The 23013-nt window shown below is 38.4% G+C and overlaps 4 protein-coding genes across 4 annotated transcripts; 2 read left to right on the top strand and 2 right to left on the bottom strand.

Moving 5' to 3' along the window:
- The first annotated feature begins 639 nt into the window (after positions 1 to 639).
- Positions 640 to 2769, top strand: LOC113712570 (thioredoxin H-type). The gene is made up of 3 exons (XM_027236055.2): positions 640 to 953; positions 2142 to 2264; positions 2402 to 2769. Exons 1-3 carry the CDS (start codon positions 864 to 866, stop codon positions 2585 to 2587), a joined length of 399 nt encoding a protein of 132 aa, XP_027091856.1. The 5' UTR covers positions 640 to 863; the 3' UTR covers positions 2588 to 2769.
- Positions 2770 to 3092: 323 nt separating this feature from the next.
- On the bottom strand, positions 3093 to 9240 carry LOC113710921 (beta-galactosidase 3). Its single transcript, XM_027233996.2, has 19 exons — positions 8668 to 9240; positions 8449 to 8544; positions 8228 to 8340; positions 7961 to 8027; positions 7625 to 7717; positions 7319 to 7462; positions 7154 to 7242; positions 6937 to 7042; positions 6714 to 6801; positions 6382 to 6500; positions 6116 to 6280; positions 5737 to 5915; positions 5321 to 5430; positions 5121 to 5230; positions 4809 to 4919; positions 4623 to 4736; positions 4338 to 4540; positions 3884 to 4220; positions 3093 to 3775 (listed from the first exon to the last, which is right to left on the bottom strand). Exons 1-19 carry the CDS (start codon positions 8839 to 8841, stop codon positions 3629 to 3631), a joined length of 2565 nt encoding a protein of 854 aa, XP_027089797.1. The 5' UTR covers positions 8842 to 9240; the 3' UTR covers positions 3093 to 3628.
- Positions 9241 to 12117: 2877 nt separating this feature from the next.
- On the top strand, positions 12118 to 18893 carry LOC113712134 (uncharacterized). Its single transcript, XM_027235424.2, has 7 exons — positions 12118 to 14177; positions 16339 to 16562; positions 16694 to 17161; positions 17248 to 17493; positions 17601 to 17966; positions 18056 to 18274; positions 18429 to 18893. Exons 1-7 carry the CDS (start codon positions 12308 to 12310, stop codon positions 18726 to 18728), a joined length of 3693 nt encoding a protein of 1230 aa, XP_027091225.1. The 5' UTR covers positions 12118 to 12307; the 3' UTR covers positions 18729 to 18893.
- A 487-nt stretch (positions 18894 to 19380) lies between these two features.
- Positions 19381 to 21951, bottom strand: LOC113712133 (probable ubiquitin-conjugating enzyme E2 16). The gene is made up of 6 exons (XM_027235423.2): positions 21802 to 21951; positions 21572 to 21675; positions 21373 to 21475; positions 21087 to 21150; positions 19806 to 19894; positions 19381 to 19701 (listed from the first exon to the last, which is right to left on the bottom strand). The coding sequence occupies exons 1-6, from the start codon at positions 21829 to 21831 to the stop codon at positions 19606 to 19608; spliced, it is 486 nt and encodes a 161-aa protein (XP_027091224.1). The 5' UTR covers positions 21832 to 21951; the 3' UTR covers positions 19381 to 19605.
- Positions 21952 to 23013: the final 1062 nt, after the last annotated feature.

Consider the following 23013-nt stretch of genomic DNA (forward strand, 5'->3'; position numbering starts at 1 on the left):
AGTCATTGCTTTGCAAACAAGCAATTAATAAATTGATTATGTGTAAAATCTTTGCTATACTAATAGATAAATTAGGGGGTGTGTCTGGATATTATAATTATTTAAAATATTATTTTACTTGCATTACAAATATATATTTTTTTAAAAATTTTATTATTTATTATTTTACACGAATCATATTACAAAAAAAAAATAAAAATATTACAATAATTATATCAAATAATCTTCTATTTAAACACAACTAATATGTATATACACGAATTTGGATGCATAAAATATCTAAAAAAAATCTCAATTTAGACTCTCAATTTTTTTTTTAATACATATGACATACATTTAATCCCGCTGCTGATGCATGCCTGTAGAAAAGTCCTATCCGAGGTATAATCCCACAAACAATCAGCCTACTCATCATTAATTCATTCTATGTAGAGATACGAAGACCATTTTGGCCTTTACACATGTGACGTTAAGTAGGTTGCAAGAAAGAAAATTGGATGACATCCCACCACCTGTCATAAGGTACTAGTTTGCAAATTGCAGTAAGCAATTAGGTCAGCAGTAGTCTTACAATACGTGCATTACCACCAATACACAATACTAAGTATTATTGTCATTTTCTTTTCCTTCTAGCATACTATAGTAGTAAATACAGCAATACTTAATAGGATTTTCCGCAATATTTCCTCGCACGATAATACTACAATAATAAATGCATAACCGTCCCTGTTTTCCCCCCCTCTATAAGAAGGCCGGTTTGGCGTTGGGAAAAAAGCATTAGCGTTCCAAGAAAGCAAGAGACAAAACAGACCAAGTAGAAATCTTTTTGTGGGTTTTCTGTGATTCCAAGAGTGGAGTAAACAATGGCAGCAGAAGAGGGACAAGTGATCGGTTGCCACAGCGTTGATCAATGGAATGAGCATTTCACCAAGGGCGTTGAATCCAAGAAGCTGGTATGCTATATTACTATAAGCTTTGGGGCTTCTTGATTATATGCCTTTTTTTTTTTTTTTTGGGAAATTGTCGCCCTTAATAGTTTGGATGCTGTGGTCGAATTTAAGAGATGGGATTCTCGAACTTCAGTAATCGTACCTCAATTTTTTCGTGCTTTTATAGTATTAGGTTTACTCTGGTTGGATGCATACCTGTAATAGGAATTTTGGAATATTACTGATTAAGCGTTTGTTACTCTATTCTGTACTAATCGTCTTTTTTTTTTTGTTCTTTTGGTGTTAATTCCTTAAATTTTGGTTGTTGATTCTTTCTCTCGATTGTTGTTTTTCTTCGTTTGGTTTTTTTTTTTTTATTTTTGAAGATGGTAAGTTTTGCTAGGTGCATATTTTGTTGTGTAAAGATGTGAGCTTGCCCCAAAGATTTTTTCTTTTTTCTTTGCGAGAGGGTGTGGTGGAGTTGATGTAGTAGTTTTTTGGCTTTGGGTCGAGTTACTTGCTCATAGTATGCTATATGCAGGGATGTCTCTGCGTTGTTTCCTTCTGTAGTTGTGGTTTAAGTTTAATGTTTTGCAAAATCCTGGCTTAAATCCAATCATTTGCGAAATCCTGGCTTATGATGCTTCAGACCAGGTTTGTTTGTTAGCATGAAATGAATTTTGAAAGCTAAGTGATTTAACCAAAATATTACTGTTAACTGAGCTTAGTAGTATGTGTCTTTTCCTTTGTCTTGTGTTTCTTGTGCTCTGATTTGGTTCTCCACTTACTGACCTTCATATCTAGTAAAAATGCGTCTGTTCCGGAGAGATAGAATACCTTCTCATACGACAACAGCAAATTAACAGAGGTGGGATCGGTCATACCTATGGAGTATAATTTTTCATGCCCGAGGGGGGAATGAGACTGGTTCTTATGGATGCTTTTAATGATTTTAACCTGAAGCAATTGTGATAACTTGAGGTTCTTGACTACTCTTCTAAATTCTACATGTTTTGTGTGCATGAAAAGTTGAAACCTGTATTCTTCTTGAGCTAGCAGGATACTGCAGTTTGCTGTTGGTAAAGGTCTACGTTGTATCAGCTATATTGAGTACCTTCCATGTGTTTTACCGATTACTGCATCTTTTATGCATTAATCTTCTGGCACTACTTCAAGGTTCTAATATGTACCATGACTTGAACCTTTTTATAGGTTGTGGTGGATTTTACAGCTTCATGGTGTGGACCTTGCCGTTTCATTGCTCCAATTCTAGCAGAGTTTGCCAAGAAGCTTCCCCATGTCATCTTTCTCAAAGTAGATGTGGATGAACTGAAGGTGGATTTCTCTTTCTAATTGCGTGTTATCGTACTAATATTTTTTTAAAAAATAAACAGCTTAGCTTACTGAGTGGATTAGCGATTTTTCTCTTTCTTTAGTGGATTTCTTGGCTGAATTTTTAATTGCATGTGCAGACTGTTGCTGAGAAATATGAAGTGGAGGCAATGCCGACGTTCATCTTCTTCAGGGATGGAAACATTGTGGACAAATTTGTCGGTGCAAAGAAAGATGAACTTCTGCAAGTTATTACCAAGCATGCTACTGCTGCTGATACTGCTACTCCTGCTGCTGCTGCTACTACTGCTTCTGTTTCAGTTTGATTCACCATGGAAACAAACTTTTTAATAAAGAACTTTATCCGTCAGTGATTGTCGTAGCAAGGATGTTATAAATTTCTAGATGTAGTGGATGTGGTTGTGTGTTTACTTTTCCATGGTTTTCATCCAGTATCTGCTAGATGTTACTTTTCTATAAATAATCAAATTCCTCGTTTATCTAGTAATCTACTCTCCTTAATCCTTATTCTCATCAGCTTTTGTCCCTCTGATCCGAACTTCCTCGAGAGGTCATTGTGTTCTAACTGGTAACTCTTATGCATAGTTCTCCGACATAGTCTAGAGAAAAATTGCCCTACCAAGTAATTTGCACCCTTCACTCTGGATTCTGGAACCCCCGAGCTACAAAATGTAAATAGTTGGCTGGGAATGGCCGTGGGCAGACGATGAATGGAGCTCACCTTTGAAGGCCTCAATTATAATCAAACCAAACGCCTCAAATGAAGAGGGAAAGGGGATCATCCTTGGTCTTGGCCATAAGATAATGAAGAGAATTAAAGCTCATAACAGCCTTGCACAACAAAAAAGTGCCAACTATCGGCACAAAGGGTCCTCTTAGCCGTTTCCCGATGAATTAGACAGATCAGCTACTAAAATCAGTATACGACATTTTCTGGATTACTTCATTTTCTTGAGGCTCGGAATATTGTTGTAAGTTGCAACACTGAAAATTTTCAGATGACTTAAATTTGAGGAAGGAGATCTTAAACGACTATCAACTAGGCTCAAAACTGCTGGAGAATAATTACACTTGGAATTGATGGCTTATTTGAACAAGTTATCGCTCGTTCCTGCCTACCCTCCAAAATTAATGAACTCTCCAAAACTATGGACAATTGGGATACAGTGAACTTCGGAGCAACTGAAGGCCATGGTTCAAGACTGTCCATCAATTTGTCAATCCGGAAAGTCAAAACTCTTCCTTATCCACCTTCAGCAGCACTGCTTCTTTCCTCCCTTCGTTCCTCTTCTACGTGAATAATCTTCATTATACTGCTATCCATATTCTTTACAATCTACCACCACTCACCCCATAATGGAATCTGAAAATTTGGAAACTGAGGTTGAACAAATTGCTTCAACAGATAATCTCTTCAACTGATTTGGGCACGGATCAGACCCAAAGAAATTGTCAGAGACCGTGGCCCTGCAATTTTCTTGCCCAAGGCACATCTGCAAGATTGCAACTTCATCAGTATAAATATCTCGCTGGCAAATTTGGTTTGAAGTATGTGAGAATATGTTAACATATAGTGAAAAAGAGGAGTCTTGTATAAGTGCCTTTTCTATAACTGCATGCGAATTTTTTGCATGGCAAGTTCCTAGCTGATAGGCACCACATGTTCCTGAAGGAGTCCCGAAACTTGCAAACTTGATGCCTGAAATAGTCTGTCCTGCTGCACACTCCAGGTGAATTTTGGCCTGGCGAAGCATTTCACTCTCTCCATTGCTGTCAATATGCCAATTTACTATGGTGGGGCGGTGCTCTTGCGCACTAGCACAAACACTTGTAGTTGCTCTCTTCACTAGAGATATTTTTGATGCATCTCCACCTATTTCTTCAAAAAGCACCAGCAAATTCTGGGATGGCTTCAACCAGGACCTGGGCACATGGTACCTGATAGACAAGTTCAAAGGTGAAGAGAAACATTTACTACATCCTATTCTTAAGTTAAACTAACCTTATTTTCAAGGAGTACCTAAAGATAAAATGATAGGAATGACAGAATATTACCAATGCTGTGTTGGTTGACCGCAGCCCAGTTGACATTTTGAAACTCGGAATGTTCCAGAATATTGGCAAGTGCCACAGTTACCATTTGCATTAGTTATCCAATATCTTCCAATACTTTGCCCATTGATCCATACTTGACCCTTACCCATGCTTTTCATGTCCAAGGCCAAGGGCTCATTCCCCATTGGAGCATCAAAGTAAGCCTGCAAGTGTCAGATGAGCTTCAAGTTCCTCCAGTCAGCACCTATTGAACATTTCATAGTCTGTGATTTATTAATATTTTACCTTGTACCATTTTAGAGGCTGCTGACCATTGACCACCAATGACCCAGGTATCCATTCAACAGAGGAGACCCCATTTGGAGAGACTAAATTCATTAACTCTCCTTTCAAGCCAACCTATGTAAGAAAAAGGGATTTTAGGACACATTGACAAGAATATACAAAAACGACCTACTCTGTCGCAATTACCTTGTAGGTCCATTTTTGCCACGATAATTCTTTGTGACCTTGGTCAAGACCATGCAGCACCACTGGCCCCAGAATTCCTATGTTCCAATTCTCAAAATGTATGCCGTTGTTCTTCAAAGTAATGCAACAATGCCATCATTATTTATCATAGATAAGTCTACTTGTTTATGAAGCAGAGAAGTTGAGTTCTATTGACTTTCCTTTGGTTTTGAAGAACACCAGGACCATGGAGCTCAATTAGTCAATCATGACTTCTTGATAAGTCTTAGACCAAGTTACAATTTGAAGCAAACTGATTGAGAAACTACTTACTGGTAGTCCGACAGCTATACTCAGCAGGGCAATCCTATTCGTTCCAGCTAGAAGGTTTACAGGTCCATTGAATCTAACACTAATACTCTGATGTGTACCGTAAGCTGATCCTGTATAATGGAGTGAAGTGCAGAAGGTTTCAGCTAAGATCTACTGTTAAAGAACATGAGTCCTGGTTAAGAGTAACCTGGACATATTACCTGATAGCTTTCCATTTATAAAGACATGTACTGCATGACCTCTTGACTGCACAAAGAGAGTTGGGTTTTGTCCTCCCCGAAAAAATGACTCTGATGGACTGATGTCAATGCTGGATTGCAAGAAGAAAAGTATTATTAAGTTGGACCCATTGGAGATGGGGATCCAAAAGATTACCATTCATAATGACTTGAAAACCTCAAAAATGTCTTGAAAGACTACACTTGTACTTAATGATGAACATGCATTAGCAACTATCATGTTTTTACCATCCTCTTTTCATATCAATGAAATTGTAATTCCATACAAGGAGTACTTCCCGAAGTTTTGCTTAATAGTTGAAATCACGAAGCAGCATATGAGATGGAGAATTAAAGTTTGGGGAGGTAGTTTTAAAGGTGATCAAGATTATATTTACCTGGTCATGTACCACAAATAATCAGTGTTATCTCTTGTGATATTCAGCTGCTCCAGAAGTCCAACAGCTGTCAAAGTTGAACCGTCTTCCAGAGAAGATATGTCTTCACCATAGGTCTCCCAGGAGTGTGGTTGAGTGTTCGTTGGTGACATTTGTATATGTGAAGTTTGAGTTGCAACCTTCATGGCCATAAATTGATCTATTTTAGTAAAACTAAAGCACCATTCAGCCAGCTCAAAAAGGGGAGTCAGAAAGTAATTAGTTTGATTATGTCTTCTCTGGTGGGTTTAGATGGACAGAACTTTAAACCAAACACATTTTGGTACATATGTTAATTTGATGATTGCTTTAGGCTGATTTTAAAGTAAACTCCACTCACTTTTGCAGTGTTAAAGATAACGTTTTTGCAGTCAGGAAGGATGCTGATGGACCAAGGAGGAAGATTGTAGTGCATATTGTTGAATGTCACCCTCGCAGCAGAATTGCTGTCATAGTTTGAGAGAAAGGCAGCACAGCCACCCTTGGCAGAAGAGTATACATGGGCCTGAAAGAACAAGTTAGAGAAAAACAATAATAAGATCTAAGTTAACATATTTTGCATATTATTATTTAAATGAGAAATAAAAGGTACATATAAGGGATGACCTCTTGAGAGCTTCCCAAAGTAGTAATAGCAGGATCTGAAGAAACCAGAGCTGGTTCACACATTTTAATAGCCGTATGAAGCTCCTTCAAGTGGCCATACTTGGGTTGCCTTAGCAGACCTGAAGAGTTGCTTAAAGGTTCAACTAAAAAGACAAATACCATAGATAATATCTTCAAAAGTAATTGAGATATGAAAAAAAGATACAAAATTACTGCTAATCATTCATCGTCCTTGACATTTTTGCTGGGTCAAGTATTTCTTGTTAAAAATATGCATCCTGCGTAAGTTTGAATTTCTTATATAACAATATTGCATTAGATTTGCCACTTACCATATTCATCAATTGGAGCATCATAGTCATAACTGGTTGTAACGAAAAGACCAGCAGCAGTGCGCCCATAGTTTGTCCCTCCATGGAACTGTCACAAAAAGGGTGAATGACTTAATGTGAATTGATAGAAGAACCTTAAAACGCTACATAAGCTTATTAGTCAAGCTGTAAACTTTGTAAGATTCGAAATATATTCAAGTTTATCCATGATAAAATCGCTTACCATGTAATAGTTAACAAATGAGCCACCCCTTTGTATGAAACGAACAACTGCAAATGCCAGATCCTGGACTGGGCGGTGACTTATTGTCCCACCAAATTGCGTGAACCTTTCTCAATTAGAGAAAAAGAAGAAACCACAAATCAATGAACTGAACAACAGGACATACTTTTTATCATGAACAAATTACAATGGATCTGATTCCTTAAGTAACAATTACCAGCCACTCCAAGCCTCAGTCCACATTGTGGGCTTATATGGTTTATTGGGCAAAAATGTGTCGCAATAAAAACCATTGCATGCATTTATCTGTGCATGGATCAAAGTGAGTTAAAAAGGAAGAAACGGTGGCCTATAGCATCTGTGCACTTGAAGCAGTACTTACAATTGGATCAGGTGCATCATCTTGTTTGCACATGACCCATGGAACCCCAGTATCTAATCCAATCGCCATTCCTGCAGCCCACTTTAAGTATGCCGAACCAGCTGCTCCAAGTCTTTTTTCTGTTGTTCCATACTCGTTCTCAATCTATACAAATGAGAGTCAAAGTAGAAAAGCAATGCTATGAGCCTGAATGCTGTAAATGATATCTGACCGTTTTCTTCTCCAGCTTTTGCATTTGCCAAGTACAGACTCCACACATGAATAGAACATTCGGACATCATGTCACATGACCTACATGATATTTACCTGAGATAGGATTATGGGACCGCCCTGAGATTCAAACAGGCCCTCACTCTTCATCATCCCAACAATTTTCTGGCTGAACTTCTGCATTGCCACCTTTACCCCAAGAAAAACAAAGTGAGTGTCAATGAGTACCCATAAGTTAGTAGTTGATACCTTTCCTGTCATTTTCCATTCACAGGTTCTAATTAGAATCACCTTCCCATTTAAGTGCAGAAAAACACCGATATATTATTAAATTTCTCAGTTACGTGGAATTAAAAAATTAGTAAACATCAAATTGTCATGAAGCTTTATAGAGTGGAGATAAAAAATAAAGAATGGTTTAGCTGATAAAACCTTGAAGGGCTCATTATCTGTTCTGAAGCTGATTCCAGGAACATATTTCAACCAAACAGGAAATCCTCTGAATTAAGAGCATCAGAAAAGTCAGGAGCTCATGAAGTTCAATTAGCTTCAAGAAGAAAATATTGGACAAAAAACACTAAAATGAAGCTTTAACATGAAAAAAAAAAATAGTTAATTATAATGAAGCAAGAAGCATCAACAAAATCAAGGTTTTCGAAAAAAAGGATAGAATGGAAAGATAAAGGCCGCATCAATTACCCAAAGTTCCACTCTGCACAGACATAAGGTCCAATGCGTAAATGAACATAGAGTCCAACTTTTTGCACCGTCTTTAGAAAGCGTACAAGATCATATCTTCCCTCAAAATTATACTAAATAAGATTCAAAGGCAAAAAATTGTTAAAGCATTAGAAAGGTCCTCGACTCCTGTCCAAAAATGCAAAAGAATAAAAGTGCAAAAGGAGATCTAGGAGACTCACATTTCCCTGGGTAGGCTCATGGATATTCCAGAAAACATAGGTATCAATAACATCCAAGCCAGCATTTTTAGCCTTGATTACAAGATCTTCCCACATCTGCAAACAACCCATATCATCATACTTCACAAAGATTAACATTGTCCATTTAAAATCACAAGAAAGCGACAAACTTTAACACAGCATCCACAAATAAAAAATCAAGAATAGTATGGAAAGTACCTCAGGGGTACTTCTTGGATAATGTATCGAGCCAGAGAGAAGAATTCTCCTGTGCCCATTGATGATAATTGCCCTCTTATCATAAGTGACACTGCACTGGATTAGCTGAGCGCCCATTAACAAAGCAATGCTGAAGAAGAAAATGACCATTTTGGAAATTGAGTCGGTTTCCATTGTAACTTTGCTCTCAAGAAGTCTATCCTTGTTGCTTGTTTGTCTTCTGAAAACTCGTACATATAAGGAGGGAAGTTTGAAAGAGAGAGAGGGTGGAAGAAGAAAGTGTGGAAGTCCAGAAGGAGAACACTCGTAATCTTCCAGTATCAATGCCACTCTGCAGAAGCCAGAGTGTCCAACTATTGACAGCGAGCACCACTTCTATTACTCCTGTAGGAGTACATAACTTGGATTCTTCTTCCTCATTTTTCCCTTATTCATAATTACCGTACGAATTACTAGTACGTCAGCAATTTCGAAAATCATTTTGAGTTTAGATCAGGGGCTGAAAAAAAAAGATTGTGGTTTGAATTAGCAGTATGCATAGATAATGATGCAGCAAAACTTGCTTAAATGCCAGGGGTTGTTTCGTCATAAACAGAAACACGGGCTGGAAATCAAATATTTAATTGGGGATTATGAATCTTGAGCTTAAAATATTATCCATTCAAGTGTTTGAATGCTAGTAAAGAATGAGAGGAGGAAGATTTGAATTGGAAGAAAGTCAGAAATCCCGTCCTTATGATTCACCATGGTGTTATTGCTTTGAACTCCGCGCTAACTTTTATCCCTGTGGGACATTTATGTTGTGGACTGAAAGCTTAAAAAAAAAAAACCAAAATTTGAGGGCCGCTCCTCAAGCTTCTTTTTTTTTTTTTTTTTGAAGGAAAAAGAAACTTTCTGTACATTCATATCACGAAAAGCAGCATTTACAATGCAAGGTGGAAAGTTGCCGTCCTCATGCTTTCAAAAGCAGTAATCTACTGTACTTGTCTACAACCCTGATTTGTTATTACACGAATGATCACATTCCTGAAATGTGATCTTGGTTGGAAGCATTCTTTGGGCATTGTTGATAAAAACTTGGATTATTACTTGTTTAAGTAAGGCCATACTGCGTATTAAGGCAGACAAAAGAAACAAACTACTTCTTTGACAAAATTTGCAATTGTTGTATATTTTAGTGTTTCAACTAGAAATTTTTATTTAATTGATAAGATGGTCACTTGTAACTCACAGGTATGCATGCATCATGGAGTGCAGCATTTAAGAATACCTAATGTAGAAGTGGAACATTTTTTGCTCGTTTAACTAATAACTCTACTATGTATAATAGAGTAATGCTTGAACTTCTAATAATATAGATCAATATCACTCACTTACTAAGTAAACTAGGATTAGGATACCATGCACACAAACTAGCAAGAGAAATTAGAAAAAGAATTTTGCTACCTTTTAGATTTTTGTGCTAAAAGAAAAAGGTTTGAGATTTTTGGGCTTTTTTTTGGGCGAAGGAAGATAGTTTTCAGGAACATAATTAATAGGCCTAATCCTAAGACAACGGGCCTATGCTCGATTAGTGTGAATCACCGGACACTGGACTGCTGTCTTAGAGCAAAAATTGGATCTCGATCTTGTTTTTTTTGAATCAACTTGACGATCAATTAATAAACCTCGTTACCTCTTTCTAGGTAAACCTCCGTTCCATGGTTGCCTGCTCAAGCGTGTTTGGATAAGAGGTTATTTGGAATATTAATTGAAATAATTACTGTAATATTTTTTATGATGTAATGTATGTGAAATAAAAAAATATATTAAAAAATATATTTGTGATATAAATAAATAATTTTTAATCATTATTCAACTGTCCAAACACACCAGTTTCGACAAATAAACCTAACTCCCCACAGTAACTCCAAAAGCCGGTAACTTTGGGAGTCCTGCGAGGGACTTATAAATCTAACCCCAACCCCCAATTTTACCGATGTGGGATAGAAACCCCACAGGGTGCCCTGCTGCTAGAACATAAAGACCCTGACTTATAAATCTAACCCCAACCCCCAATTTTACCGATGTGGGATAGAAACCCCACAGGGTGCCCTGCTGCTAGAAGATAAAGACCCCCCAAACCCCTGAGAATGACTTTCTTTCTAACATTTTCTTACTGAAAGTAAGAGTTTCGACAAATAAACCTAACTCCCCACAGTAACTCCAAAAGCCAGTAACTTTGGGAGTCCCGTGAGAGACTTATAAATCTAACCCCAACCTCCAATTTTATCGACGTGGAATAGAAACCGCACAGGGCAGTATCGTTCATCTCAATGTCGTCCTCTCTATATATAATTAAGTCTTGATTTGACTTTACACTCTTCCCTTTGCCATTTGGAGAAACTAAACAGAGGCACCGTACATCCGCCGTTTGTCCCTCTCGCCATTTCGTTTCGTCTACGTCAGTTTATTCACAAGTTCTAATGCCTACTTTACTCTCTCGATTGCCTCAATACGCACAACGAAACTGGCCGCAATTTTCCTTCATCGATGGTGCTGGATTCACTAGTGACGGACGCTTTGAGCCCAAAGATCTTGGTTCAACCTAACAATTCAAGTAATAAATATGTTATTGATTCCGAATTCAAACTCTGAATCCAACAGCAAAGCAAAGAGGACGCGTTAATGTGTTTGAATAGAATATTATTTAAAATAATTACGTTTTATGATATGATGTATGTGAGATAAAAATATGATTGAAAGTATCAAAAGGCGACTTCAAAAAAATATATATATGAAAAGTTTGATTATGAAATATATTTATGATGCAAGCGAAATATTATTATTATTTGAAAAAATTTGCTATCCAAACACACTTATAAATGTGATTGATTGTTGATGGTCACAAAATCTAGTTTCAACGTAATAATCTAAATAACTCCCTGTTATCTTCTTTGTTCAAAAAATGTATGTGAAGCTCCAAGTGACGTTCGGTTTGCACAAGGGACTACCAATTTTATGTTTCAACATTTTCCACTGTTTTGACAAAAGTTCTGATTTAATTTGTAATCTGTCAGTGTGTATGATTTAGTTCTTCTAACATGAGGAAGCAACTGAGTGGTGGTGAATTGGCAATAACACTTAAAATGGAATATTGGGTTAGATGATACGGAGACATACAGAGCGCGCTATAAAGTGTGTTAGTGAGAGGTTCAAGTTCGAGACATTTCACTCATTTAAAAAAATATATATATATTGGAACAAAGTTTAGTTCAATCCCAAATGAATAACCCTGGCTCCGTTTGAGCCAATCCGATAATTTACGGAGATTACTATTAATAAAATGCTCGACCACGCAAAAATGGTTAAGCCGAAGCAATTTAATTTAAACGGGCCGCTTTTGGGCCCAAAAGGTTCGGGAGTCCATTGACCTCTTCGTAGTTCTTATTGGTTTTCTCCAGAAGCGTTGGACACTAAGCCCAACAGTACAGGCCATCGATCCCAGTTGACGGCACGTGTCGTTCTGTTATTGGACAAAGCAGCTCCCGTTGCGCGACCGACTGTAGACAATCTTCTCCATTTTGTGTGGCTGTCCAGCTTCTGCAGCTCTGAATCATCTTGCAAAGCACAGCAGACTTTACCAAGAAACCACTCTCCAATGGAGGGTACAATCCTTCCATGCAAAACTGTAACCCCCAAATTTCCTGAAATTTCACAAAATCCTGTAAAATCCAGGCTCCCTTTCAAATATATCCCCAGAAACGCCCACCTTACTATTGTGGATGCCCACTTGACCTACCTCTGCAGAAATGGACGCCTAACTGAAGCCATAGCATCTCTGGACTCTATAGCGCAGTGTGGGTCCATGGTAAGTGCCAAAACCTTCTCGTACCTAATCCAGTCTTGCGTTGATTCTCAGTCAATTCATTTGGGCCGTAAACTTCATACCCGTATGAAACATCTACTGAAAGACTTGGATCCTTTTACTGAAACCAAGATTGTAGGCATGTATGCGAAATGTGGATCTCTTGAGGATGCATACAAGATGTTCGATGAAATGTCTGAGAGGAATTTGTACGCGTGGTCGGCAATGATTGGTGCGTGTACGAGGGAGAGAAAATGGGATGAGGTGGTTGAGCTGTTTTACTTGATGATGATGGAAGATGGTATTGTTCCAGATGAATTTTTGTTTCCAAAGATCTTACAGGCATGTGGGAATAGTGGGGATGTTGAAACAGGGAGGTTGATTCATGGCGTTGTGATAAAATGTGGGATGAATTTTCAATTACGCGTGAATAATGCAATTTTGGCCGTCTATGCAAAGTGCGGGTTTTCAGATTTGGCGAAAAGGTTTTTTGATAGTATGGTGCTGAAGGATACAGTCTCTTGGAATTCAATCATAACAGGGTACTGCCAAAAGGGTGAGCTTGAGAAGGCTCGGAGATTCTTCGAGTTAATGCGTGAAGAAGGGTTTGAGCCAAGTTTGGTGACTTGGAATATACTCATATCAAGCTATAGCCAGTTGGGGAAATATGATGTGGTGATGGAAATGATGATAGAGATGCAAAGTTGCGGGATACTGCCAGATGTTTTTACTTGGACTTGTCTGATTTCTGGGTTTGCTCAGTTTAATCGAAAGACTGAGGCTTTGGAATGTTTTGAGAAAATGCTTTTGGCCAGGGTTCAGCCAAATGACGTCACACTTATCAGTTTGCTCTCTATGTACGCCTCTCTAAAAGATTTAAAGAAGGGGAGAGAATTGCATGCATGGGCGTTGAAGGCTGGATTTGGTGAAAATCTATTGGTGGGAAATTCACTAGTTGATATGTACTCTAAATGTGCTAAAGTTGAGGCTGCTAGGCAAGTCTTTGACATGATGTCAGCAAGAGATATGTACACTTGGAACTCAATGATCGGAGGATATTGCCAAGCTGGATATTGTGGGAAAGCCCACGACCGTTTTAGGAAAATGCGGGAGTCAGATGTGAAGCCAACTGTAATCACATGGAACACGTTGATTTCCGGTTACATGCAAAATGGAGATGACGATCAGGCCATGGATCTTTTCCAAAGAATGGAGAAGGATGGACATATCAAGCAGGACACAGCATCTTGGAATGCTCTTATAGCAGGCTACTTGCTAACCGGAAACAAAGATAAAGCATTGGGGATTTTCCGACAAATGCAATCTTTATGTGTAAAACCAAATTCATTTACCATTTTGAGCATTTTACCTGCTTGTGCCAATTTGATTGCAGCAAAAAAGGTGAAGGAATTGCACTGTTGTGTGTTGCGCAGAAATTTGGATTGTGAATTGTCAGTTGCAAATTCTCTTATCGATACTTTTGCCAAGTCAGGTAATATAAAGTATTCCAGAACCATATTCAACAGTTTGTTGGCAAAAGATATAATCACCTGGAACACACTGATTGCTGGTTACGTTATACATGGTCGCGCAGTTGATGCAATTGAGCTGTTTAACGACATGAGTCATACTGAACTTAAACCAAATAGAGGTACTTTTGTGAGTATGATTTCGGCATATGGTTTAGCTAGAATGGTTGGTGAGGGAAACTGTATTTTCTCTAGAATGATAGAAGAGCATCATATATTACCATGTTTAGACCATTGTGCAGCAATGGTAAATTTATTTGGACGCTCTGGTATGCTGGAAGATGCAGTTGATTTCATTAACAACATGACAATTGAGCCCAATTCTTCTATCTGGGCTGCCTTACTAACTGCTAGTCGTGTTCATGGAAATATTGAATTGGCTGTCTATGCTGGGGAACGGTTACTGGAGCTCGAACCAGAAAATGCTTTGATCTATCAGTTGGTCTTACAATTGTATGCATTATCTGGGATTCCTGAGGATTCTTTTAAAGCAAAAGAGCCTAGAAAAATGAAAGATGCTAAGGAATGTCTTGGTTGGAGCTGGATTGAAGACGAAAACACAGTGCAGTCCTTTGTTGGTGGCTCTCAATGTCAGCAGATTAATTGGGTGATGCACTCTTGGATAAAGCGCATGGCTCCAAAGAGCAAGAGGTCCGATTTGTCAAATGGGCTTCCGGTTGAGGAAGAGGAGAGTGAAGCATTAAGTGGGGTTCATAGTGAAAAACTTGCATTTGCTTTTGCCCTCTCTAAATCTTCAAGTGCATCCATGTGTATGCGAGTTGTGAAGAACATGAGAATGTGCAAAGGCTGCCATGAGACTGCCAAATTTATTTCAAATACCTATAGGCGTGAAATATATCTGTGTGACTCGAAGTGCTTGCACCATTTTAGAGATGGGCACTGTTCTTGCAATGATTATTGGTAGTTTGGGGATGAACACAACAATTGTTCTGTTGATAGCATTATACTTTCTCAAGGAAATCACAGAGGCACAAGTTGAAGGGCTGAAGTGTAGCTGAAGGTAAGGAAGCCAATTCTCCTGTAAGAACAGGATCTGATACCATGGTAATTGACTTCTTGAGTTGCTATTCTTTTTGTAGATATTGCAGCAGCGTTGTCACATAATTTTGGATATTGTCATTTGTAAATGAGCGAGTCATCTGAAATCTAAAGTTTTGATACCAGGCTGTGTAACAATACCGCTCCAGAATGTACATAATATTGCAACTGTGTAACAGCGGTCAAACTGCATACCGCGTTCTGTAATGATAAAATGATTTTCACTCTTCTACTTGGACAGTTGGCAGCCTGCAGGTGTTCTGTAATTACAAGATTATGACATTCCTAATTAATGTATAATCCTGCAATTTTTTTTTTTTTTTTAAAAACAGTAGGTACTTTGTTCTCCTTTCATCAAATGAAAAAATGATCAGAATATGGGTCATTCAACGTACGCATAGCTCACAATGACCCTTCAAAAGTAGTACTGACGTTTTACAATCTAACTGGAGGATAAACATTGCGTGTTATTCAATTGAAGAGCTTTACCAGAAGCAAAGTTATTCTGGAAATTTGAAATCGAACTTATCCACGGGTGGAAAATTTGTCCTCCCCACCCCACCCTACCCTTAGCCCATTTTTTGTTCCTTATTGAGGAATAAGACAAGAACTCAGAGCACCACTTCACATCAGATAAGAGAATATACTTTCCCGACAGCTTATAGCAACAAAAGAAGCCTCATAAATCAGCTTCAAGTGAAAATGTACCAAGACAAACTTTACAGAATCTATTCTGGATATGTGGTCTGGAAAAAAAAATAAGAATCAAGTCTTCTGCGGTATAGCTGTGTTGCAGCCATGAAAATGGAGGTTCGGATGATCAAGACGTTTATGCTTACAACGAAAGTGGAGCATTTAGATTTTTGGCTTTATTATAGAATACAGGCGTCCCCTCACCAATGTCGCTTTTACAGCGGGAATACGGTATTTATCAAGGCTTTGTCATGTTTGGGAATCAAATTCTTTACTTTTGTACTGTTTCCCTCCTAAAGGGGATCACCGAATTCCTAGTCAAGCACCTGAAACTTTTCACAATCATCACTACAAACTCCTCTGTCATCGGCTCCATATATTTAGATGCATCTTCAGTTCTTCACCGTCATTCCACAAGCATTCAAGCTCTGACAGTCTACCGCTGGCCCTCTGCACTTAATGATGGTAAGACTAAATTTTGTTACAATAATAATAATAATGGCTATCAAATGAACTTTTCTCTAATGTTGTTTATCGCATTAGTAATGAATTATCGTTTTCAGGAATACGGAAAACATTCCATTTCTGTAGGTCCATGGGGAGGTCAAGATGGATATCACTGGGACGATGGAGTATACTCCACTGTAAGGCAATTGGTGATAGCTCATGGTGCAGGCATTGACTGCATTCAGATTGAATATGATAGGAATGGCACCTCAATGTGGTCAGAAAAGCATGGCGGCAATGGAGGCGCTAAAATTGACAAGGTGAGTTTCTCAAAATATGGTTGAGCGGTTGGCTTCTTCCGTATCAGTTTCTTAATGACTAACCTCATGTTATCTGATCATATGCTGATTGCCAAAGTTTGCTTGTATGTCACTGTTTGCATGATTTGCAGGTCAGGCTAGATTATCCGAACGAGTTTCTAACGTCCATTCATGGATTTTATGGTAGCTTGCAAGAATGGGGGCCTATCTTTATTCGATCTCTTACATTTGAAAGCAACAAAAGATCATACGGACCTTATGGTATCGAACAGGGGACGTACTTCACATTTCCAATGACACAAGGCAAAATTGTAGGGTTCCATGGAAACTGTGGCTGGTTTCTAGATGCTATAGGAGTTCATTTGGAGCCTCTCACCAACCTGATTCCATCAAATTCCATAATGCATTCGCAAAACTATGTTGTCCAGGGGGCGGAAACATACGAGTACTCAATGCTACAAGGTAATCTCGGGAATAGCTATGACCTGATTCTTGCAGTGAGGCAGAAGGGGCAGTATCGTAGTAATTCTACTCCAGAAAATTGGTCGAGGCAAACTTCAAACTCAAGCGAGTTCAGCCGGGTGGAATCCCAAAACAAGGTACATAGACCGCTTTACAACTTAGTTTTGCACTATTCCTTTGTACGATGCTGCTGAATATGATTCTTTATGCAACCATATTCCAGGATGTCGATGTGGTTCCGTCCAAGATTTCGAGAGTACCCTCAGAAAATGTACAAGGAGTCATGACATATGGACCCTGGGGTGGTAACGGTGGCACTCTGTTTGATGATGGAGTCTATGACGGAATCCGGGAAATTCACTTATCTAGAAACATAGGAATCGTTTCCATAAGAGTTTGTTATGATCTGAACGGGCAGCCTCAATGGGGAAGCAAAAATGGCGGTAGTGGTGGATATAAATCTGACAAGGTAAAATGAAATACTGCTTAGTTGCCATGTCAGAGGCACGCTGGTTTATACTGGTTTTGTTGTAGCTCTGTATCATTTGAGCACTGAAATTTTTCAACATTTGGCAGATAGTCTTCAACTATCCATCTGAAATCTTGACTCACATAACAGGCCACTATGGCCCTGCAATGGGTATGGGGCCTAATATTATCAAATCTCTGACTTTCCATACTACAAACTGGAAACACGGTCCCTTTGGAGATGAACAAGGACAATCATTTTCGACCAAACTAAGAGGGGGAGTGATTGTGGGAATTCATGGACGGAAGGGATTGTTTCTTGATGCAATTGGTGTTCATGTATTAGAAGGCAAAGCCACTCCAGTATCAAGTTCTCCATCCGGCTCCATTGCTCAGAGAGGGCCGTCTATCAATGAAGCTGACAACACTCCACAATGGTCCTTCAAATTAGGAAGGCACGGACTAATGCAGGAGGTACTCTCTTTTTTTGTTTTTTGTTTTTTTTTTTTCAGGTGACAACACTCCGGCTTGGTCCTTCAAATTTTGTTACTCTTTCTTCTCAGGCTGTCCAGCGAGTAGTGAAAGATCCAGCTCCTTACGGACCAGGTCCATGGGGCGGTGTGGGTGGGAAACCATGGGACGATGGAGTATTCACAGGGATTAAACAGATTATTTTGACTGTGAGAGAGGCCATCTGCAGCATGGAAATTGAGTATGATAGAAACGGACAATCTGTGTGGTCAGTGAGACATGGTGGTAATGGTGGAGTAACAGCAACCAGGGTAAAAACATTACGTTCAGTAGTAAGCTAATTTTGCCCACTGAGGCTGAGCTGATTGCTTACTTTGCAAACACACACATGCATTTTTATCTTTTCTACCCACTGCCTCGCCTTACTATTATGGTTTCCAACATCGTTCTGTTCATCTACTACAGGTAAAACTAGAGTATCCTCATGAGGTATTAACTCGAGTAAGTGGATACTATGGTCCTGTCAACAAAGACCAGAGGACACAGGTCATCAAATCTTTAACATTTCACACGAGTAGGAGGATGTGTGGTCCGTTTGGCGAGGAGTTGGGAAACTATTTCAGCTCAACAACCACAGAAGGAAAGGTGGTAGGGTTTCATGGGAAGAGTGGGATGTACCTGGATGCCATCGGAGTGCATATGCAACATTGGCTGGGGAATCAAAGATCCTCCAGACCATCATACCTCACGAAAATATTCTCTTGATCATTCATTCATGCTTCAGTTTTTTCCCTTTTTTTTGTATCCATTTAGCTGAAGATTACATCCGAGAACTGCAGGAACAGCAGTACTGATTTCAGTATTGTTTAACTTTCAATTTTTATCCTCTCGAGATAATTACTGAGAAATAGGACATCCAACCTTGACCAAGTTTGACGCTCCCTACTCCTCTTCTGCATTATGACACTCTTACTGCGGCTGTGTTAGTTGCGCTATTAGTTTGCAGAGACACAGCTCTCTAGTCTGTGCAATGAAGCTAAGCTTGCCGAGGAAACTCTTCAATTTCAATCAAGATAGAGCGTATCAAGGTGTGCCATCACCTTGTAACAAGCCAAATCCACACAAGACATCATCTGAATGTACTCCACGGAAGCACATGCCTTCGGCTCTAGATGATTTCTGCAAGCACCATCGCTCAACACCAAACATAAATCAGCCATGTCAAGATGCCGTTTGGGTTTTTTTTTTTTTTTTTTAAAGGTGTGATATTTGTAACACACTATTTGAAAGGCGTAGAGAAGGGCGAGGGCGAGCACATCTTCAGACTTGACGTTCCTAGCTCCCAAGGCAACGTAACAACAGCAGCTGGGTTCCGATTCACACAGCCAATTAATAATATTAATACAGCTATACAGCATACACCAAAGATCGCCACCTTACAGCAGCTTTTATATATTTGCTTAGACTTAACATAGCCCGGAAACCAACTAGGGCATTCCAATACAGGGTTCCTTTTCTAAAAGTTTTAGAAAGTCCTCGACCTTCCTAATCCATCGACCAGGAAAGAAACGTAAACTTTTTGGACCCAAACATGGATAAGGTAGTGTTAGAGGTCTTAACAGCAATCAGTAACAATGGGTCATTACACCTTATCATCATGGAACCACCATCGTGTCTCCTTTGGAGATCTGCCATTTCTACAATTCTTCACATAGCGATCATTATCCGCTGGGCGTTGCTGCAAAGGAAAAACCTTGTGAGAGAAAAAAATTTCACTAAAAGGAGCACTGCTCAAGCATATTGATAAAGGAAGCACAGCAGAAAACTTCAGACCAAACACACCTTTACAGTAGAGCTTGATAACATGGAAAGAATGCTGATGCAAATCGAACTGACAGTCATTGCTGGGGACCAGGAGTCATACAAAATGTCTGCCACCGTCACAACCATGATATGAGAAGCAGCAAGAGTTTAACTAGTATTTTTTATTCTGAAGTACCATGATTGAATTGCATAGAAGACTAATATTAACACATGCAGAAGCATAACTACAAAATTACTAATTCATCTTTCCAATCTGAAGCTCAGTTTTTTATCCTTCCAATCTGAACCTAAATTTTCATCCTTCCATTCTGAAATCTGAGTTTTGTAATCATTTATACCCAATATGGTATAATTATGGTTAACAGTCTGTTTATCTGTGGGTAAAGATAATAACTAAACAGAGCAAACAAGATATATATATATATATATATAAAATTAAAACGAGTCCTGCACTAAACTGCCTTCAAGCCACTGCTATATCAATAACAAAGTTAGATAATGTTCAATTGATTTGCAGTTCAGCATGATTGAGAGAGATTTGCATGACAAACATCCATGCCAACTCATCTTGTTCAAAACTTAGAAACTCTGGGCAGGACCATAAGCACATTGCTAGACGATGAATAAACACAAGTGTACACCATTCTTCAGGCAAATGTATCATCCCGTAGCTAATTACAACCACAGACCAGGGAAACAAAACGCCTCCAGATGCAAGCACCACAAACATCAAACTTTTACCCCAAATCATCAAATATATAACCCTCGGGACTTAGAATGAGAACCAAAACTTTCCAAAATGTCCAAGGAATGTAAGACATCTAGCTAACATCAAATGTATGACATTCTTCACATATATGAAACTCCAATAACTTTCCCAATGGTCCAAGGAAAGTAAATCCAACATTCTTTAAACCAAAGTAGCCAACAACTTTACCCTAATGTCTCTGAACGTAAAATCCACAGAAAATCTATCTTTGGCTTCATAACCCATCCAATTTTAACATTATAAGATAAACCTATAGAGGGAAGTTTATTCATTTCAATCACTAACATGTACTCTATAGCTTAGAAATATATTCCCTCTTTCTTGATGAAAAAGCAGTAATACATGTAACAACAAACCAAAGCCATTTCATGAAATTAGTATCCTTCAATTTTCTCTTCTATTCTGAAACAATTCACTGCATCATCATCGTTTAACCAAGAAGGGAAAAGGAATCTAAGAGGGCAGAAGACGACAATCAACGTTGAACATAAGTGCCAATGAAAGTAAGCAAAAGGAGTAACGATACAAACCTAAACAGATATGTCCGTTGCTATAAATATGAGGGTGCAGTGGAGCCGGAGAAAGAAAAATAACCTGCTCAACAATCCCAAACCAAAAATAATAATATTGACAAATATGAGAATGCTACTTAAAAACTGAACCACCACGCAAAAGCTATTAAAAGCAGCAAAATCCCATAATTTCTTATAAAATCAAAAGCCCAACAAAACCCACATCATAAAAGCCCGAAACAAAATTTCCCTCAGAAATTTTTTGAAAATTAAAACATTAAAAAAAAAGGGACTTGCATTTAACCTGAGGGGCTTCCATAGGGTAATGCTCGGGGAAATCAACCTGAAGCTGATAAGTCTCATTAGCATAAAGCGTTCCCGGTGCACCGTTGACTTCAATTATCCACCTGTACTCCAACCCCATCATCATTTATACATTCATTTCGAAATTCTGAGCAATGGTTCTGAGGACAAGGGGGAAAAGGAAAAAGAAAAGAAAGAACCTTTGTAAATTATCAGTAACTTTGTGCTTAAATCCAGCCGGGGGATTCACCTGCCACTCCACCAGCTCCTTCTGTAGGCGGTTGCATGCGATCTTGCTCAAACCCTAGGCCTCATTTTAAAACCCCCAATTAAAATCTCCCAAATATTTAGATAACATAATCAACAGTTTTAACCAAAAACAAAAATTTGAAAACTAACGTTCTTATGCATGTACAGGAATAGGTTTTACCTTACGGGAAGAAGGAGAAGAGCTACTCATGGCGTCCGATATTTTTTTTTTTTCCCCAATGCAGAGAGAAAAAGTCTATTGAGAGAGAGTGGGATGGGTGAGTGGGCGCATGTGTTAGCGAGACTGTCTACTGGGGAGGGGCGAGATCATGCTCAACTTTTAACTGGTCTGGAACGCCCTTTTTTTTTTTTTTTTAGTGGGGAATAAATTTTTACTTTGAAAATTTCAGTTTTGCCCGTTTAAAGTTTGTTTGGGCAGAAAAGAAGAGAAAGTTAACTTTTCCTTTATTTGTTAGTTTTTAATATGAAAGAAAAGAAGGGAAATCGAAGGATTTGAGAGGACGAATAGTACGCAAAATTTTTCCTCCCAAATTAGAGAGAAATGGAGAGAAAGTTGGAAGAAACTTGTGAAAACTTTTTAATATACCTATTTTGTTCTTAAAAATGTCTTGAACAAATATTTAATGACTTTCATATCCAAAAATATTTTATTAATTTTCAAAACTCCCAAACAACATAACAATCCCTTCTCTTCTCTTCTCTCGTGACTTAAGTTTTCCCTTCTTCTCTTTTCTATCCTAAACTCCCTACCTTACTGTCATGTGAGCGCGAGGAGGGTTGCCTCTAGTCTCTTGCAAGAATACAAGAAGAATACAAGAGGTTGTGTGGATTGCGATTTCTAAAGAAATTTTGGAGAAAATTATTGTGATGCTTCTTAAAATATAATATATGTGAAGTAAAATGTTGATTGAAAAATAGTATGTAAAATAAATATTCATAAAAAATGAAGAATTTTCTCCCAAAAAGTAGCAGTCGAAACAGAATCTAAACTTCCATAATTAGATCCTTATATATTACTGACAATTTTCTCTTCTTTTTTTAAAACTCACAGAATTTGGAGTGCTTAATTTAGACCAAAAAAAAAAAAAACAAAACTGGTTGAGGCCTCAGGACATTAGTCTTGAGTTCGAATCCTTACTGTATAGCAATATGCCATTGGGCCAATGAGACAGAAAAGTAAACCAACAAAAAAATTTATATAAATGACCTTATTCAAAATCCACTATCCAATGTCTGCTAATATACGGGAAAAGTAAGTAATAAAGAAATGTCTTTTAATGTCAAAATAATCCCGTGCATCAAAACCGTGAATGATTTGATTGTTTCATAACTTCTGCTGAAGAGATAGAAACGAAAGATTTCCGGTGTTTAG

This window comes from Coffea arabica, chromosome 10e (assembly GCF_036785885.1).
Source record: "Coffea arabica cultivar ET-39 chromosome 10e, Coffea Arabica ET-39 HiFi, whole genome shotgun sequence".
In the NCBI taxonomy this organism is placed as follows: Eukaryota; Viridiplantae; Streptophyta; class Magnoliopsida; order Gentianales; family Rubiaceae; genus Coffea; species Coffea arabica.